Genomic DNA, 17,548 nt, shown 5'->3' on the forward strand with positions numbered 1-17,548 from the left:
TGGTCAGTAAGTTTCAAATAATTCTGAATTGATGATAGATTTTTCTAAATTTTGTAAGTGAATTTATGCAGCTGGAAAATTGACCAATTAAATTATGCATAAAAATGTGCATAATCCTGCATCAATTCACAATTATGTGCTTCTCATCGGTCATCCCTACTGGCTAACAGTTCCTGTATATAACCTCATGAAGGGGGTGTTCTGGGGGTTGCAATGTATCTTCCCGAAAAGAAGAACACCTGTATATACGTCCAATTTTTACCCCAAACACTCAATGAAAATCTAAGGTGTATATGTCACTTTACAGGCAACAATGCTGCAGAGTGGCTCAGTGACGTGAGATCATTAAAGAATGAGGAGAGCTCATTTCAGCTAATATTAAAAATGATGGAAGATGATGGTCTAGTTACAACAGAATAAATCCTTCCAAGTAGATACCTTCTATTTATAAAGATTATGTATCATTCAAAAAGATCCCCTACTGTCAGTGTAGGTGTCTCCTCAAACGTCTATGTACCACAACCCACAGACCGTCCCCCATACATCAGGTATGACAGTTTCCAACCCAAACATATAAAGAATTCCATAATTTACAGCCAGGCAATAAGATGCAATTGGATTTGGTCTGACGGGGATGACAGAGACAAACACCTGGGTTACCTGAAGAAGAATGTCATTAAACAGGGATACAATCCTAATGGCTGAGACCCAGATCAAGAAAGCTAACAGCATCCCTAGGACATTCTGGAGTACAAGCAGAACCAGTAGGAGAGCCGTGTGCCACTGCTGGTCCTCTACAACCCACACCTGGAAATCTTAAGAAAGATTGCAAAAGAACTTCATACTGTTCTACATAAGGATCAGAGACTGAGAAAGTTATTCCCGGTACCCTCCCTCCTAGTGTTCTGACAGCCACCCAATCTCAAACAGATGATTGTCAGGTGTGCCTTAAATAGGCCAGAACAGAATGGAACATTCCCCTTTCAAGGGAAAAGGTGTGGGACTTGTAAACACATCCATTCCACTGACAGGATACTAATACAAGGTACACAACAGGAATACAAGTAAAAGGCACCTTTTCCTGTGACTCATCTAATCTAGTATCATGTGTGCAAAATGTCCCAAAGGAATTTATGTGGGAGAAACAGGACAACCTCTACGTGATCGCATGAAACACCACAGGTTCACTATTAACAGCAGAAAAAACGGATATTACAAAATATACTGATCTCACAATAGCCACACACTTTTCTATACCTGGACACAGTTGAACTGCTGGCCGACCGCGTCACGCCAATGGGCGTGGCCGTGACGGCAGCCCCAGGACCGCCTAACGCCGATCGGTGTAAAGTCCTTGGGGCTCGCAGTGCACGCTGCGCACGCATCTCCTGTTAGTGGGCAGAGCAGAGCTCCACCTTCAGTCTCCGAGCGGCGATTGCTGCTCAGGAGACTGTTAGACGGTGGAATCACTGTTCAATTACATTGTACAATGGTGCGATCTGCAGCAGCGCTGTACTGGGGAACACTAGAGAGCGATCGGCTTTCATAAGCAGAAGCCTATGACAGCCAATCGCCGTTATTGGCTGGCTGTGGGGTGGGAGGGAGGTAGGGGGGAAAAAATACAAAAAATATGCAGATTTATAAGAAAATATACTACATAAATATTTACACACAAAAACAAAACACGGGAAGGGGGGGGGGCTGGGTGGGGGGGAGAAATAACTGGTGTACTGTGTTGTGCGGCCCTGCAGCTTTGCCTTAAAGCTGCAGTGGCCTTTTTGACAAAAATAGCCTGGTCTTTGGGGGGGGGGGGGGGGGGGGGGGGTAAAGCCCATGGTCCTCAAGAGGTTAAGCGATGTTCTGGTTGCTGTATTAATGGGTGGCTTCAAAGAAAAAAAGTGAGACTAACACCAGAAACAAAATTTATACATTTGTCCAAAACTGTATAAGATGGTTTAAACAAGGACTCTAACTTCTTGTGCTCTTATGATGGGTTTTAAATGCCACATTTTATTTTTTCTATCTTTTCATTTTTTGTTTCATATGCTGGTAAGATGGTGTTTACTGTCACTTTTCCTTTTATTTTCTTTCATGTGCTGGGAAGATGGTTTTAAATGCCACAATTCTCTTTAGCTTAGAACTAATGATGTAGTCAGCCCAGTCACAATTTGAACTCGGAATTTACGATGTCTCCCCATCACCAAAGTCTGCTTCATGTTGTAACGATATGTGTCAGCAATAACAGAGTCTGATTACGAGGTGATCTGAAGTATCGCCTGTAATACAGATATATACCTGATTATATGGTGATCTGCAGAATCACCAATAATGCAAGTATACCAGAAAGCTAAAGTGATAGCTAATAGCAAAGTATAGCGCTTGATGCAACAGTAGTACTGATAGGTTAGCAGTACCTCACCAGAGGAGCTGATGGGTCCTAACAGTACAGAGCCCCTCACCAGAGTCAGGGCCCTCTGGTGGGAGTAGAGTGGTCAGACTAATCGGGTCGGCACCAGACAGACAGATACAGTACAAAATCGGAAGGCTAAGGCAAGGAGGTTTTAACAGGCAGAGTCGGCAGCAAGATCAGATGGGCAGAAGTACAGAATCACTGAGCGGAAGAATAGTCAGAACGAGCCAGAGTCATACACAGATAATAAACAGTCCAACAGGTTTAGATATTTAAGCTATCAAAGATCTGAGCGCTAACACGAAGTATTCGCAACAACAGACAGGGGACTCCCAGGCACGCCCCTGCCAGCCCGGCCAATCAGGGGCGAGGAGCGCTCCCGGTGACGTCAGCCGACCCGCAGGTCAGCTGATGCGTCTCCGAGACGCATAAAGGTCTCGCCGCTGGCCGCTGGCCACGTGACCACATAGCTCTGACGCTATGTGCCGGTTTGAGCTGAGCGGCGGGGACGGTGGTGGTCGTATCCCCGCCGCTCGTTTCAGTAACCCCCCCTTGAGGCGTGGACTCCGAACACGTCTTACATGGTTTCTCCGGATGTAATTCGTGAAACCTGTGTCTTAGTTCCTCCGCATGAAGCCGATGGCTCGGTACCCACGACCTCTCTTCTGGCCCATACCCCTTCCAGTGGACCAGATACTGCACTGAATTCTGAACCCAACAAGAATCGAGAATCTCCTTAATCTCGTACTTAGGCTCCCCATCAATCACTACAGGGGGGGGAGAGGAATCCACATTTACAGCAGGTTTCAACAAAGACACATGAAAAGACTTCACACCTCTCATACTAGATGGCAGTGCAATCACATATGTCACATCATTGAACTTTTTCGAAACGGGGCATGGGCCGATAGATCTGGGGCCTAATTTTGCCGAGGGTTGTTTCAGCGCCAGATGACGGGTCGAAACCCAAACCATGTCCCCTGGTAGAAAGTCTAATTCCACTGACCGTTTCTTATCTGCCTGTCTTTTCTTTCTTTCTTTCTTTTTTTTTTTGGGGAGGTAATGAGTTAATTTATTTTTTTTTGTAACTCTGTTTTTATTGAAAGGTATATAAATGAATAGAACATGCTATACAGATAATAACAGTATGGGGTACTGCGAAGACATTTAAAGATGCATCAGGTAACAGCTTCTTCTGTCTGGAATTTCCAGACACTAACATGTATCTAGCTAGGCAGGAAAAGTCTTTGCTATTGTCCTTTGAGACGGATATGCAGGTGCATCATATAGAAAATGTCCCATATCTGTGTTGAAAGCGTAGGAAATGCGGAATTAGAGTCGAAGAAACGAATCTTTAGAATATACTCTAGAGTGGAATTAAAGCAAAAGGAGCTATCACATGGGAGAGTGGGGTGTGAGTGTGGCGGGGGAGAGGGGAAGAAGAGGGGAAGGAGAGGGGTAGGGCAGGGAGGGGGGAGGGGGGGATCTGTTAGGGCACAGTGTTCGATAACCTCATCCTGGTGGGTAGAAATCTAAATGGAGAGACCGTAAAGACGTAAAGGGTCTAGGGTTCTGATGGTAAGGGGAGGATGGATATGAGAAGTGATTTTAGAATGGGAGGGGGAGCTTATGTTTTCCAGGGTGCTAGAGCAGTAGATCCTATAGTTAGGAGTCTATTTGGTTGATTGTATAGTGCCCTGTCAGTTCAAGGAGGCATGTAGTCTGGTGAATATAGGGACCACGGTCCCCAAATTTTGTGGTATTGGGTTTCAGTATCCCTCCATGTGGCTGTCATTTGTTCCATTGCCTTCATCCAGTTAATTTTAATTTTAATGTCAGAAATGGTAGGGGGGGCTATATTCTTCCAGGCTGATGCTATTGAGAGCCTTGTCGCAGTTAGGATATGGGTGATTAGGCGCATAGGGAACTTGGTGATTCCGGGGATAGGTTTGCCTAGGAGTAAGGTGACTGGGTCTAATGGAATAGATATATCTGTGACAGATAGTATCAGGTGGCGGACCTCTTCCCAGAGGGGGGTGATTTCTGGACAGGACCAGAAAATATGTTCGATAGTACCTTTGTGGGGGCATCCTCTCCAACAGGTATCAGGTGTATTGGGATAGATATTTGCAAGGACTTCAGGGGTCAAGTACCATCTAAATAAGAGTTTATAAATATTTTCTTTGATTTGTGTGCAAATGGATGAGTGTTTGGCGTTTTCCCAGATATCTTCCCAATCGGACCTGCTTATATTGATTGAGAGAGCTTTTTCCCATTTCTTCATATAGAGGTGGGAGGCCTCTAGAGTGCCTGAGTTTGATTGTAGAAGAGAATATATCTGGGAAATTAAGCCTTTTTGGTATCCCTTATGAAGGCAGATTCTTTCGAAGGCGGTGATGGAGGATAGTGAAGTTGTCCCCTTGGTGTGGCAATTGAGGAAATGGAATATTTGGTTCGCTTCCATGATTCCTGAAGGGGAGAGGGGAATTTTTTCTCTTAGTGAAGATAATGTGATAAGTTTGCCAGTGGCAAAGTCTGTCCAGTTTTTTAGGTTAAAGTAACCTAGGCGATACCATTTGGCTATGAAAGTAGGGTTAGTGCTGGGGGGAAATAGGGGTTCCCTAATATGGGGTATAGTGGGGATGGGTTTGACACTAGGCCTGCTTTATGTGCTGTGGATTTCCAGATGTTGAGAGTAAAAGGTATAGTGGGAAGTAAGTTCTTATGTGGTAGTTTAGGGGGTTTTGTGGTCCATACAAAAGAGGCCAGAGAAAGGGGAGAAACCTCCATGGCCTCTATTATAGCCCATTTAGAGAAAACTCTTAGGTCCGACCATTCCGTCAGCTGTCTTAAATGTGCTGCTTGATAATAGTGTTTTAGGTGTGGTAAACCCAATCCTCCTTGTTCTCTAGAGGAGAGAAGGACGGTCTTAGAGACTCTTGGGCGTTTGTGATTCCAGATAAATTTTAAAAATGCGGATTGTAGCCTGGACAACTGAGCTGAAGGGACTTGGACCGGAAGAGTCTCAAATAGGTACAACAAACGAGGTAGTATGTTCATCTTTAGTGAGTATATTCTCCCGATCCACGAAATTTTATAAGCTGTCCATTTGTGGAGATCCTGGAGAATTTTCTGAATAAGAGAAGGGAAGTTGTGTTTATAAATGGAGGAGTATGAGGTGGTTAGATTAATCCCTAGGTATTTTAAGGTATGAGTTCTCCAATTATAGGTAAAGTGAGATTTTAGGGCAAGTAGCATGTTTGGGGGAATTTTGATCAGGAGAGCTTCAGTCTTATCCTTATTTAGCTTAAATCCTGAAATGGTTTCATAAGAGGTTATTGTTGAGTGAAGGGCAGGGAGAGAGGTTAAGGGGCTATTGAGGGTGAGCAAAATGTCATCAGCAAAAAGTGACACTTTGTGTTCGTGGCCTCTGTGTTTTATACCCAAAATATCTTTGTTGAGTCTTATTGCGCTAGCCAGAGGCTCAATACTAATGGCGAAGAGCAGGGGGGACAGTGGGCAGCCCTGTCTAGTGCCATTGTTGATGCTAAAGGGAAGAGGAGGGGCCGAGGGAAGCTTAACTGTGGAAGTAGGGGAAGAGTAGAGAAATTTAAGAAGGGTCACAAAGGGACCAGAGAAGCCTTGGTGTTGAAGGACTTTGAAGAGAAAGGACCAGGATAGTCGATCGAAGGCCTTTTCGGCGTCTAGACTTAGGAGAAGAGAAGGTTTACCCTCTCTGTTCATAAGTGATATGAGGTCTATCGCCTTCCTGGTGTTATCTCCTGCTTGGCGTCCCAATATAAAGCCTACTTGGTCATTATTAATTAGGGATGTAAGAATGGGATTTAGGCGATTGGCAAGGGTTTTGGTTATTATTTTCAGATCTGAGTTTAAGAGGGAGATAGGCCTATAGCTTTGAGGTAGTTGGGGATCTTTTCCTTCTTTAGGGATTACTGTGAGAAGGGAAGCTAGCATGGTATGAGGGGGGATATGCCCATCCATTATCTTAGAGGCAAGGGTCGCTAGATGGGGGAGTAAGATATGTTGAAACTTCTTATAATAGGTGTAGGGCAGTCCATCTGGCCCTGGAGATTTTGACGAAGGGAGTGATTTTAGGACCTCAGTTAGTTCTGTTGTGGTTATAGGGGAGTTGAGTATGGCACGTTGGGGATCTGTGAGTTGGGGCAAATTTAAGGGTGCCAAAAATGTGTCCACTACTGATAGGAAGGAGGGGTCTTTATCATGATCGGGTAGATTGTAAAGCTGTTCATAGTAATTTGTGAAAATTTGAGCAATCTTTTGGGGGTTGTAGTGTTTATGTCCATCTGGATCTTTCATGGCATATATGAATTGTTGGGAAATTTTGGGGTTCAGTTTTCTAGCTAAGATTGTGTGAGGCTTGTTTCCTCTTTCATAGAAGAGCTGTTTAGTCCAGCGAAGGCTTTTTTCGATCTGGGCGGATTGTAGGGAACGTATATTTTGTTTCAGTTGTTGGAGCTGAGTGAAGTGATGTTGAGTTGGGTCTAGTTTGTATAAGTTTTGGGCTTTAGATAAGGCTGTGTGGAGGGATAGTAATTTTTGGGAAGACAGTTTTTTCCTTCTGGACCCCTCTGCTATGAAAAGGCCTCTAATGAAGGCCTTGTGTGATTCCCAAAGGATGCCGTAGGATGAGACCGAATCAGTATTTGTCTGGAAAAATGACTGTAATTCTTTAGTAAGTTCAGAGACGAGGTTTTTATCCTGAAGTAGCGTCTCATTCAATCTCCAATATAGGGGTTTGTGTGGTCTATGAAGCCAGTCTATTTCCAAAGTGACGCTGTGGTGGTCAGACCAGGCTACCGGGTGAATATCTGAATCCTTAATTAAAGGGATTAGTGCAGCGTTAGAGAAAAAATAGTCCAGCCTTGAGTGGGAAGCGTGTGGAGGCGAATAAAAAGTGTATTCTGTTGAGGTAGGGTTGTTGATTCTCCAGATATCTAGGAGCCTATACTTTCTCATTAAAATTCTGAACTTACGAGAATTACGATCATGTGTGGAAGCTGAGGATGGCGACGCAGGAGAGCTACGATCCATGGTAGATGAGAATGCTAAGTTAAAGTCGCCTCCTAGGAGGAGAGTGCCTGAGGAGATTTTGTGAAGTTTTGTTAGGAAGGAGGAGAGAAAAGATACCTGTTGGGAGTTGGGGGCATAGATATTGGCTAAAGTGATAGGTTTACCGGCTAACATACCTGTTAGGATTAAGTAGCGTCCTTTGGGGTCCTGTATGGTTTTGTTTATCTGCAGGGGGAGAGTGTTTTTAAGTAGGATTGCAACCCCCGCCCGGGTATTTGGTCCCGAGGCTAAATATGTCCCTGAGTAGAGTCTATCTCCTAGTCGCACTGAGTCATGTGCACATAGACGAGTCTCTTGAAGCATAGCTATGTCTATGTCCATTCTCTTGAGATCTCGGAGGAGTGAGACTCTCTTCTGGGGTAGATTCAGACCCTTTACGTTTAATGTCAGAAGTTTAACCATAGTCTATGGAGGTAAGATAGCTACGTGGTTGGAGAGGTACCGAACACTGCGCCCTAGGGAGGGGAGGAGGGAAGGCGTGGGGAGGATACAAAGTCAAAGACATAACAAGGTAAAACTTAAACCGATATGATAATAACCATACAGTGGGTTCTGGAAGACAAAAGCCTCTGTGAAAAATGAGGCCACATATAGTGACAACTAAAAACAGTTGTCGAAGTGAGGTCATCCCGGGGAAGTCCAGACACTCGGGGGGCCAGGACAACCTAGGGATGAGTCTCCGGAGGCGAATGCTGGAGCACCCGGATGGAAGCTCAGGAGCCCAAGACCAGCATGGTGTGGAAGGGTTACCCGGGATCCTCAAACAAAAGAAAAGACATGCAACCGGTCTGAAAATACGATACAATCTGCAATCATTTCAGGTCCTCTAGAAGGAAATGTGTTATTGTAGTAAAGTAAGATCATTTTAGGTTTGGTTTAACTAAGAACAGCTAGGTAAACAACAATGATAAGTGTTACAGGTAAGTAGGTAGTATTATCAGGTATATTAAGGCTCATGCCGCAGTTAGGGATTCTGGAAGTTTTCAGGTGGAGAGAGCTTCCATATCCTCCAGTCCCTGTGGGAATGTGAGACTTCTAACTGGAGCTTTGGGTCCCTCTGATATATGTTGCACTTTCCTCGGCGGGGAGGATGTGGTAGGTGAGCGGAGGTTTGAGTTAGGTAGAGGTGGGGGCATCTTAAGGCCCATTTGTCTGAGAAACAGAGGAGCATTATCGATGTCTGAGAGGGAAAAAGTCATTCCGTTCCTGATCACGATAAGGCGGAAGGGGAATCCCCACTTATATGGAATGTGGGAATCTCTGAGTAGCTGTGTAACGGGTTTGAGAGCTCTTCTCTTTGCCAATGATATTAAGGATAAGTCATTATAAACATGCAGCTCGTCTCCTTTGAAGGTGACTGATGGGGATTTTCGGAGGGCTTGTAAAACAGCCTCTTTGGCTTCATAGTAGTGGAGTCTGGTGATAATATCTTTTGGTCTCTGTGCAGAGGGTGAGCGCTCACCCAAGGATCTGTGAGCCCTGTCTAGCCTCCATAGCTCGTCAGGGACATCTGGGGCTACAGATTTGAAGAATGCAGTAAGGTGTGAGACGATTTGATCAGGTTTGACTGACATTGAGACCCCTTTGATTCTTAGGTTTTGTCGTCTCTCTCTGTTTTCAGTGTCTTCTTGGGCTGAGCGGAGTGAGCTAAGATCTGAAAGCATAATCTGTTGTTCCTCCTCTAGCTCAGCTTGTTTCAGTAATATAGTGTCCACTTTCCCTTCTAAGGTGTTTGTGCGATTGCCCAGCCCTGTCAGCTCTGTCTTTAGGTCCTGCAGCGCTGATATCATGAGCTGCTGCAGGGACTCATGCATGGAGCGGTAATGCCTTTCTAAGGTGGTCTCCAGCACTGAGGCTGTGATCGGGGTAGTGTCGCTGGGCATACTGGCCTGTGAAGAAGGAGGAGACTCGGCGTGGCCTAGGCTGTCAGCGCCATCTTGGGAGCCAGCGTGGGAGACAAACCGATCCATCGTACCTCTTTGTGTGGCGGTTTTGAGCTGCGCTTTAGGCGGCATCTGCTGCGGGGAGGGCTGAGGAGGAAGACCCGGTAGGAGCCGCGTGTCAGATGCGGAGGTTTAGCGTATGGCGGCTCGGGTTGCGGTAGTGCGGGCAGGAGCTCCTCTCTCAAGCGGCCATCTCAGTCGCGCCGCGCATGCGCCTCCCATCTGCCTGTCTTTTCTGAGACTGGAAAGCTTTCCCCAAATTATTTTTGACCATACACCAAATGTTCTTAAAAGATCCCTGCCAATCCTCCAAAGCAGGGAAAGGAGAGGACACCACAGGCAATGGAGAAAATTTGGGAGACCTCCCTGAGACCACCTGGAAAGGAGAAAAGCCAGAAGAGGTGCTTTTCAAGTTATTGTGTGCGAATTCCGCAAATGGCAGAAACCTTGCCCATTCCAATTGGGCATCCGCTACATAGCACCTAAGGAACTGTTCTAGAGCCTGATTAACTCTTTCCGTTTGTCCATTGGTCTGTGGGTGGTAGCCGGATGAAAACGACAGGTTCATCCACAAATGCTGGCAGAAGGCTCTCCAGAATTTGGATACGAACTGGACTCCCCTATCAGACACCACATTCTCCGGAATACCGTGTAAACGGAAAATGTGTTGAATAAAGAGATCTGCCAGTTCCTAAGCAGAGGGGAGTCCGTTCAGAGGGATAAAATGAGCCATCTTGCTGAACCTGTCGACTACCACCCAGATGACCGTCTTCCCTTCAGAGCTGGGGAATTCGCCCACAAAGTCCATGGACAAGTGGGTCCAAGGTTCCTCGGGTACTGGTAAGGACTGGAGAGTACCCGCAGGAGCCTGCCTGGATGGTTTGCTTCTGGCACAGACAGAGCAATCCCTCACGAACTCTCTACAATCTAGAGCCAGAGATGGCCACCAAACACATCTAGAAAGTAGATCCTGGGTTCTCGCAATCCCCGGATGCCCTGAAATCTTATGTGCATGAAACAACTGCAAAATCTGCAACCGGAAGTGTAGAGGTACAAATAGAACCCCATCAGGTTTCCCCTCGGGGGACATCTTGTTGATAGGGGCCTAATGTACGTAACCAATCTTCCCATAGGGGCCTAATGTACGTAACCAATCTTCCCAAGTCTCCGTGGCAGCCACCACGACTTTCTCAGGTAGGATATTTTCGGGGGTTGGTGGCTGTACTGTCTCAGACTCAAAACATCTAGATAGTGCATCCGCTTTAATGTTTTTGTTCCCTGGTTTGTAAGTAATAATAAATCTGAATCTCGAGAAGAATAAAGACCAGCGAGCCTGTCGGGGACTGAGCCTCTTGGCCCCCTCAATATATTCCAGATTTATGGTCAGTGTAGACCGTAATAACATATTCTGCCCCTTCGAGCCAATGTCGCCATTCCTCAAACGCAAGTTTGATGGCCAACAATTCCCGGTTTCCAATATCGTAATTTCTCTCAGCGGGAGAGAATTTACGTGAAAAAAATGCACATGGATGTAATCTGCCTTGGAAACCAGAGTGTTGGGACAGAACAGCCCCCACCCCGATCTCCGAAGCATCCACCTCCACTATAAAGGGACAGGTGACGTCCACATGTCGCAAAACAGGGGCGGAGCAATACAATTTCTTCAATGTCGAAAAAGCAGCATGTGCTTCTGGTGACCAATTGTAAGCGTCCGCCCCTTTCTTGGTAAGATCAGTGAGAGGTGACACCACAGAAGAGAATCCCTTGATAAACTTTCTATAGTAATTGGAAAAGCCCAAAAATCTCTGGAGTGCTTTTAGCCCCATGGGCTGTGGCCATTCCAGAACTGCTGAGACCTTTTTGGGATCCATGGAGAGCCCGGAAGTAGAAATGACATACCCTAAAAAAGGAACTTCAGACACTTCAAAAAGACATTTTTCAAGTTTAGCATATAACAGGTTTTGACTAAGCTTCTTTAAGACAAACTTTACATGCTCCCTGTGTTTTGTCAGGTTAGGTGAGAAAATCAGTATATTGTCCAAGTACACCAGAATGAACCGCCCCAGTACCTCTCTGAAGATCTCATTGAACAACTCCTGGAAGACAGCGGGAGCATTACACAACCTAAAGGGCATAACAAGATACTCGTAGTGCCCGTCGGGTGTGTTAAACGCCGTCTTCCATTCGTCACCCTCCCTTATACGTACCAGGTTGTATGCCCCTCTTAAATCGAGTTTAGAGAAGATACATGCATCAGTAACCTGGGAGAACAAATCGTCAATCAAGGGGAGTGGGTAACGATTTTTTACGGTAATCTTGTTCAGTTCTCGATAATCGATACATGGGCGAAGCCCACCGTCCTTTTTCTGGACGAAAAAGAATCCTGCTCTGGCCAGAGACTTAGAGGGACGGATGAACCCCTTGGCTAGGTTTTCCTTTATGTAATCCTGCATAGCAAGTTTTTCAGGACCAGAAAGGTTATACAAATGACCTCTAGGGGGCATACAACCTGGTCTTAATTCAATGGGACAATCAAAACTCCGGTGCGGAGGAAGTTTGTCTGCCGACTTGGGACAAAACACGTCAGCGAATTCCGCATATTGGGAGGGCAAACCTTCCATTTGAACCTAGGTGGCACAAATCGCAACTCTCTCTATGCAATGTCGATGGCAAAATGGAGACCAGCTTAACAACTGGCCAGAGCTCCAATCTATCTGTGTAATACTCCCACATGACACCAGAAACTGGGTGTTTGTGGAAGGGCCTGACTGCCCTGTAATGGTAAGTCGTCAACTGCTGTTACAAAAATTTGCCTGTCTAAAGGAAGTAGTGGTATACCCCATTTCTTAACAAAATCATAATCAATAAAATTGGCGGCAGAACCCGAGTCTATAAATGCCTGGGTAGACAAAACTTAGTCTTTCCAGGTAATAGAACAAGGGAGCAATAAACGATTATCGGTTAGAGGTAAAGCTGGCTCGCCTAGGGTAATACTTCTAGCTACACCTAGGCGGCAAAGTTTTCCGACTTCTTAGGGCAATTGTTTGCTACATGACCCTTTTCTGCAGAGTATAAGCAGAGCCTCTCTGTCCGTCTCTGATTTTTCTTTACCTCTGAAAGCTTTGAATGTCCGATCTGCATCTGCTCATCCTGAGGGTAAGAAGGAGAAGCGATGGGAACGGATCTCCCGGAGTATTTACCGCGAGTTTGCTTTTGGTAGTGAATGCGGCGATCAGTGTTAACTGCTAATGAGATGGCCTCGTCAACGGTTTTAGGCTCCGGATGACTCAGCATCACATCAGAGACGGGATCAGCCAAACCCGCTAATAAAGCAAAGGGTCCCCATCTAGCCGACACAGCCCACCTTCTGAATTCTGCGGCATAGGTTTCCACAGAGTTATGCCCCTGCCTAGGGGTCTTAAGCTTCCTTTCAGCGGTAACTGCAATGTCAGGATCGTCGTATATTATTGCCATGGCTTTGAAAAATTCCTGTACTGAAGACAAAGCTTCATAACCAGGCGGTAGACTGTAAGCCCCTGACTGTGAATCCCCTGATAACAGTGTCTTAATAAAAGTCACTCTCTGGCTCTCGGAACCGGAAGAAACTGGTCTCATTTCAAAATAAGAAAGACAGCGGTTCCTGAAATTCTGAAAATCAGATTTATGCCCAAAAAATTTCTCGGGCATTCTGGGTTCGACAATTTGAGGAGACTGCCATGGTGCACCCGCAGTCTGGAGGGTCAGAACGACCTCAGACAGTTGGTTGATCTGAGCCTGTTGGTTATTGACCGTCTCGGTTAAAGTGTTCACCACTGCGGTCAAGGCCTCAACCTGCACAAAGCGTCTATAGACATGTTGGTCTGTTGTTCTGTAACGATATGTGTCAGCAATAACAGAGTCTGATTACGAGGTGATCTGCAGTATCGCCTGTAATACAGATATATACCTGATTATATGGTGATCTGCAGAATCACCAATAATGCAAGTATACCAGAAAGCAAAAGTGATAGCTTATAGCAAAGTATAGTGCTTGGTGCAACAGTAGTACTGATAGGTTAGCAGTACCTCACTAGAGGAGCTGGTGGTTCCTAACAGTACAGAGCCCCTCACCAGAGTCAGGGCCCTCTGGTGGGAGTAGAGTGGTCAGACTAATCGGGTCGGCACCAGACAGACAGATACAGTACAAAATCGGAAGGCTAAGACAAGAAGGTTTTAACAGGCAGAGTCGGCAGCAAGATCAGATGGGCAGAAGTACAGAATCACTGAGCGGAAGAATAGTCAGAACGAGCCAGAGTCATACACAGATAATAAACAGTCTAATAGGTTTAGATATTTAAGCTATCAAAGATCTGAGCGCTAACACGAAGTATTCGCAACAACAGACAGCGAGCTACTGACAGCTCGCTGTCTTTATGCTGGCAGGGGACTACCAGGCACGCCCCCGCCAGCCCGGCCAATCAGGGGTGAGGAGCGCTCCCCGTGACGTCAGCCGACCCGCAGGTCAGCTGATGCGTCTCCGAGACGCATAAAGGTCTCGCCGCAGGCCGCGCGCACGCATAGCTCTGATGCTATGCGCCGGCGACAGGCCAGGACGCGACGGTCTGAGCTGAGCGGCGGAGACGGCGGTGGTCGTATCCCCGCTGCTCGTTACACATGTCATGTTGAGGGAACTGTTGATCTTATCAATTTAGCCAGGATTCCTGGGAAAGCCTCCTTAAAGAGAAACTCCAACCAAGAATTGAACTTTATCCCAATCAGTAGCTGATACCCCCTTTTACATGAGAAAAAGAATGATTTTCACAAACAGACCATCAGGGGGCGCTGTGTGACTGATTTTGTGCTGAAACCACTCCCACTAGAGGCTCTGAATACCGCGGTACTCCTGGCAAACTGCCACAATGTAACAATGTTCACAGACAGGAAATGGCTGTTTAGAGCTGTCTAACAGTCAGAACAGCTAGAAACAGCTACATAACATGCCCACAGTAACAATGTCACCATGTAATACATGTCAGAATGTGAATCTGGGAGAGGAAAGATTTTACAATGAGCAAACACTGACTAAATAATTTATACATAATTATGGTAAAAATGGAGCACTTTTTTTATTACATTATTTTCAGTGGAGTTCCTCTTTAAGTAACAGTTAAGGCATCTAATTACATTTATTTATGTTTGATAAAGATTGTTTCTCATCTGTATGTCAGTATATATAAGCTGTGTTTTTTACATTTTGTCAGGAACCAAGTCCGACCAAAGGATTATCATTAGCCGAAAGCTCACTGTTTATTCATCTTTAAAGAGAATCAGAGACGAGGGACAGTACTGCTCTGATACTCCCCCCTGCCCCATAAACAAGTCTAAGTCCCACACCGTCCTCTCGCAGTCTGACGTTCAGCTGCGGTGAGCTCCGTTACCAGCCTCAGTCGATGCCAGTCCGGGTCTACTGCGCATGGGCAATAGACCCTGGTGTACTGCACATGCTTAGACCTCCCGCACATGCGCAGTAGACCCTGATGATGTCACTGAGGCTGGTAACAGAGCTCACCGCGGCTGAACGACAGACCGCAGGAGGACGGTGTGGGACTTAGACGTGTTTATGGGGCGGGAGAAAACCCCGGGTAAGTATCAAAGCTGCACTTTCCTTCATCTCTGAGCCTCTTTAAGTTAGCTAATAAATGGTATCATCCTGGTTCAAAACTCCTTGCTTTTACTGATGGCGAACACGGTACAACACTCTACTGCATCTACTTAAAGAAGACCTAAACTGTAATTTAGAGAGCTACACTCTCTATGACTCTTCCCCATCTCTGTCATCTGTACGCAGCAACAGGGAAGCGCTCTGGCCGGTCCAAAAGGACGGATACTGTGATTGGCATTGCTCTTTTTTCTCTCCACCTCTGTGATAGACTGGCTCAGAGGCACATACACAAACATAGTATTTTTCAGGCCACATCTACTGGGCTGCTGTACAACACAGTGCAGAGAACTGCCATGGAAGTTATTGAGGAGGTGGACATTTTTAACTAATCAGACCTGACTTTTGGAGCGCAGGTGACCAGTTTTTCCAATTGAATTTATTTGGCTTACCATGCTGACAATGTGTATTTAATTTTCACACTTCATGTCCAAAACACTCAGTGAAATCATAAATTGGTTTATGTTACAGTTGTTGAAGATTAATTTACCTGTGCTTTCCATGAGCACTTCTTCAGAAAATGTTCTAAATTCAAAATCAGGTGCAGGTTGGTAGCTAATTGGCCACATTTTCACACACTTGATCTTAATGCATTTGCCTTGATTTGTGTTATGCAGCATGAAGAGGTTACTTTATAAGTAATGGCGAATGTTAAAGATTCCAAGTAGGCAAATCCATGTGGATTTACTGGATCTTTACAAACAGAACTTTATGCATTAATCAGAATCAGCTATATTCGCCAAGTATGCAAGGAGACCCATCAGGAATTGTTTTTGGTACACGTAGGTCTGGCAATTGTGCAATTAAAAAAACAGACACAAACATAGATTCAATAGTGCAAGTGATACAACAATAACAATAATATAAGGGAGACTAGGGGATAGGTTGGGTGGTGATCTTGAATTCAGGAGGACAGCTTAGGAAAATAAGGTCCTCCTGTGCCTGGAACTATGGGGATGAATATGTACTGGTGGCCTGATGGAAGAAGGTTGTGGTAGTGATTACCTGGCTGAGAGGAGTCATAAAGACCAGGGGTGAGAGGGGTCATAGAAAATGTTCCTGCATAGGCTCCGGAATCAAATCCGGTTCAACTGCTTGGAAGGCAGTTATGCTCACCAATGCCATTTAAAGTTCATTATTTAACATTGACAATTTTTTTATTAGCCTCAATTTATCATAAACTGTATGGCTTTTACTGTACAGAGTTCCTTCTACTCATTTGTAATCAACATTTGGGTGCAGTATGCTAAAGTGACTGCATTATTACCTTGTCACAGTGATCTGAGTCATAGTTTAGGCCAATTCCACAGTCATCTGTAATTTCTGATAAATCTTCATCATCAAATTCTTCCAAACTGATGTCTTGTGATGGTCTAATATACAAAAAGAGAAAAAGACAGAGTAAGCCAGGAGGGGAACCATCAATGCTTTAACAGTACAGTGGGGTTTTATGCTTGTGTGCATAATGTTATAATTTAAGTAGGCCTCAGTTATTTGGACTGAGTTTTAGGTAAAAGGCTTGTTCGCAGAGTATACCTTTAAAATAAAGTTTCTTGTGATGCAGGCAGAAGCATCTCAGTGTCTGCTTGAAGCAGATGATACAAGCAGATACTGAGAACATGTTCCTGAAGGAAGGCCACAGGCCTACACTGCCCCAGACATATGGACTACGAGAACAATCAACATAGGCCATATTTACAAAATATCACATTCTTGTAAGTAAGTGAAAAGTGGCATTGAATATTAATCGAGTAGGTGTGTATTATGACACCACGAGGGGTCTAAGCCAATAGTCGGGTCTGGGGGATGGCTAAGATGAGGTCACATTTAACTCTTTCCGAGTCAGTATTAAAGGGCTGGATGGGCCGACGGAGCACACTCTGATTCCTACTTTCATGCTCTCTATATGCTGACTGGAACTCCTAATTCTAATTATTTCCTTTCTTTATGTAATCTGGTATAATGGATGCTGTACATAGTTAGTCTAGATGTAACATAGAGTAGACACAAGAAGACCTGATTAACTTCAGCAGGAAGGTAATCACGCAGCTGTAACGCAACATTAGAATCTGCTTGGCTAGGATATGACAAACTGTATCTGTATATCTGTTTCCTGAATAAACAACTTATACTTTGAAGATGACTGAGAAAGTCTATCTCCTGCTTGCTGTGATGAGTCGTGTTTGCAACTCTCGCTGATGAGTTTGCTGGTGCCGGAGAAAAAGGTGATTTATAACACATAAAACCCCAGTCTATCCTATCTGATGGTCAGCCAATCCCAAGATGTGAGTGGAATCATGTGAAGTGTTTATTTGTGCCAGTGGAAGGGTGGTGGGGGGGGGGGGGGGCATGTTGATATGCTAACATTCATGGATAATCAATCTC

At 45.2% G+C, this 17,548-nt stretch overlaps 1 protein-coding gene across 1 annotated transcript in view; it reads right to left on the reverse strand.

Annotated features, from left to right (window-relative positions):
- The window catches only part of MAPK8IP2 (mitogen-activated protein kinase 8 interacting protein 2), a 110,611-nt gene that overhangs the window by 44,108 nt on the left and 48,955 nt on the right, over nucleotides 1–17,548 (reverse strand). The window contains exon 2 of the mRNA XM_068275868.1: nucleotides 16,431–16,536. Coding sequence (XP_068131969.1) covers nucleotides 16,431–16,536 — 106 coding nt within the window. The remainder of the gene's footprint in view (nucleotides 1–16,430; nucleotides 16,537–17,548) is intronic.

This window comes from Hyperolius riggenbachi, chromosome 3 (assembly GCF_040937935.1).
Source record: "Hyperolius riggenbachi isolate aHypRig1 chromosome 3, aHypRig1.pri, whole genome shotgun sequence".
In the NCBI taxonomy this organism is placed as follows: Eukaryota; Metazoa; Chordata; class Amphibia; order Anura; family Hyperoliidae; genus Hyperolius; species Hyperolius riggenbachi.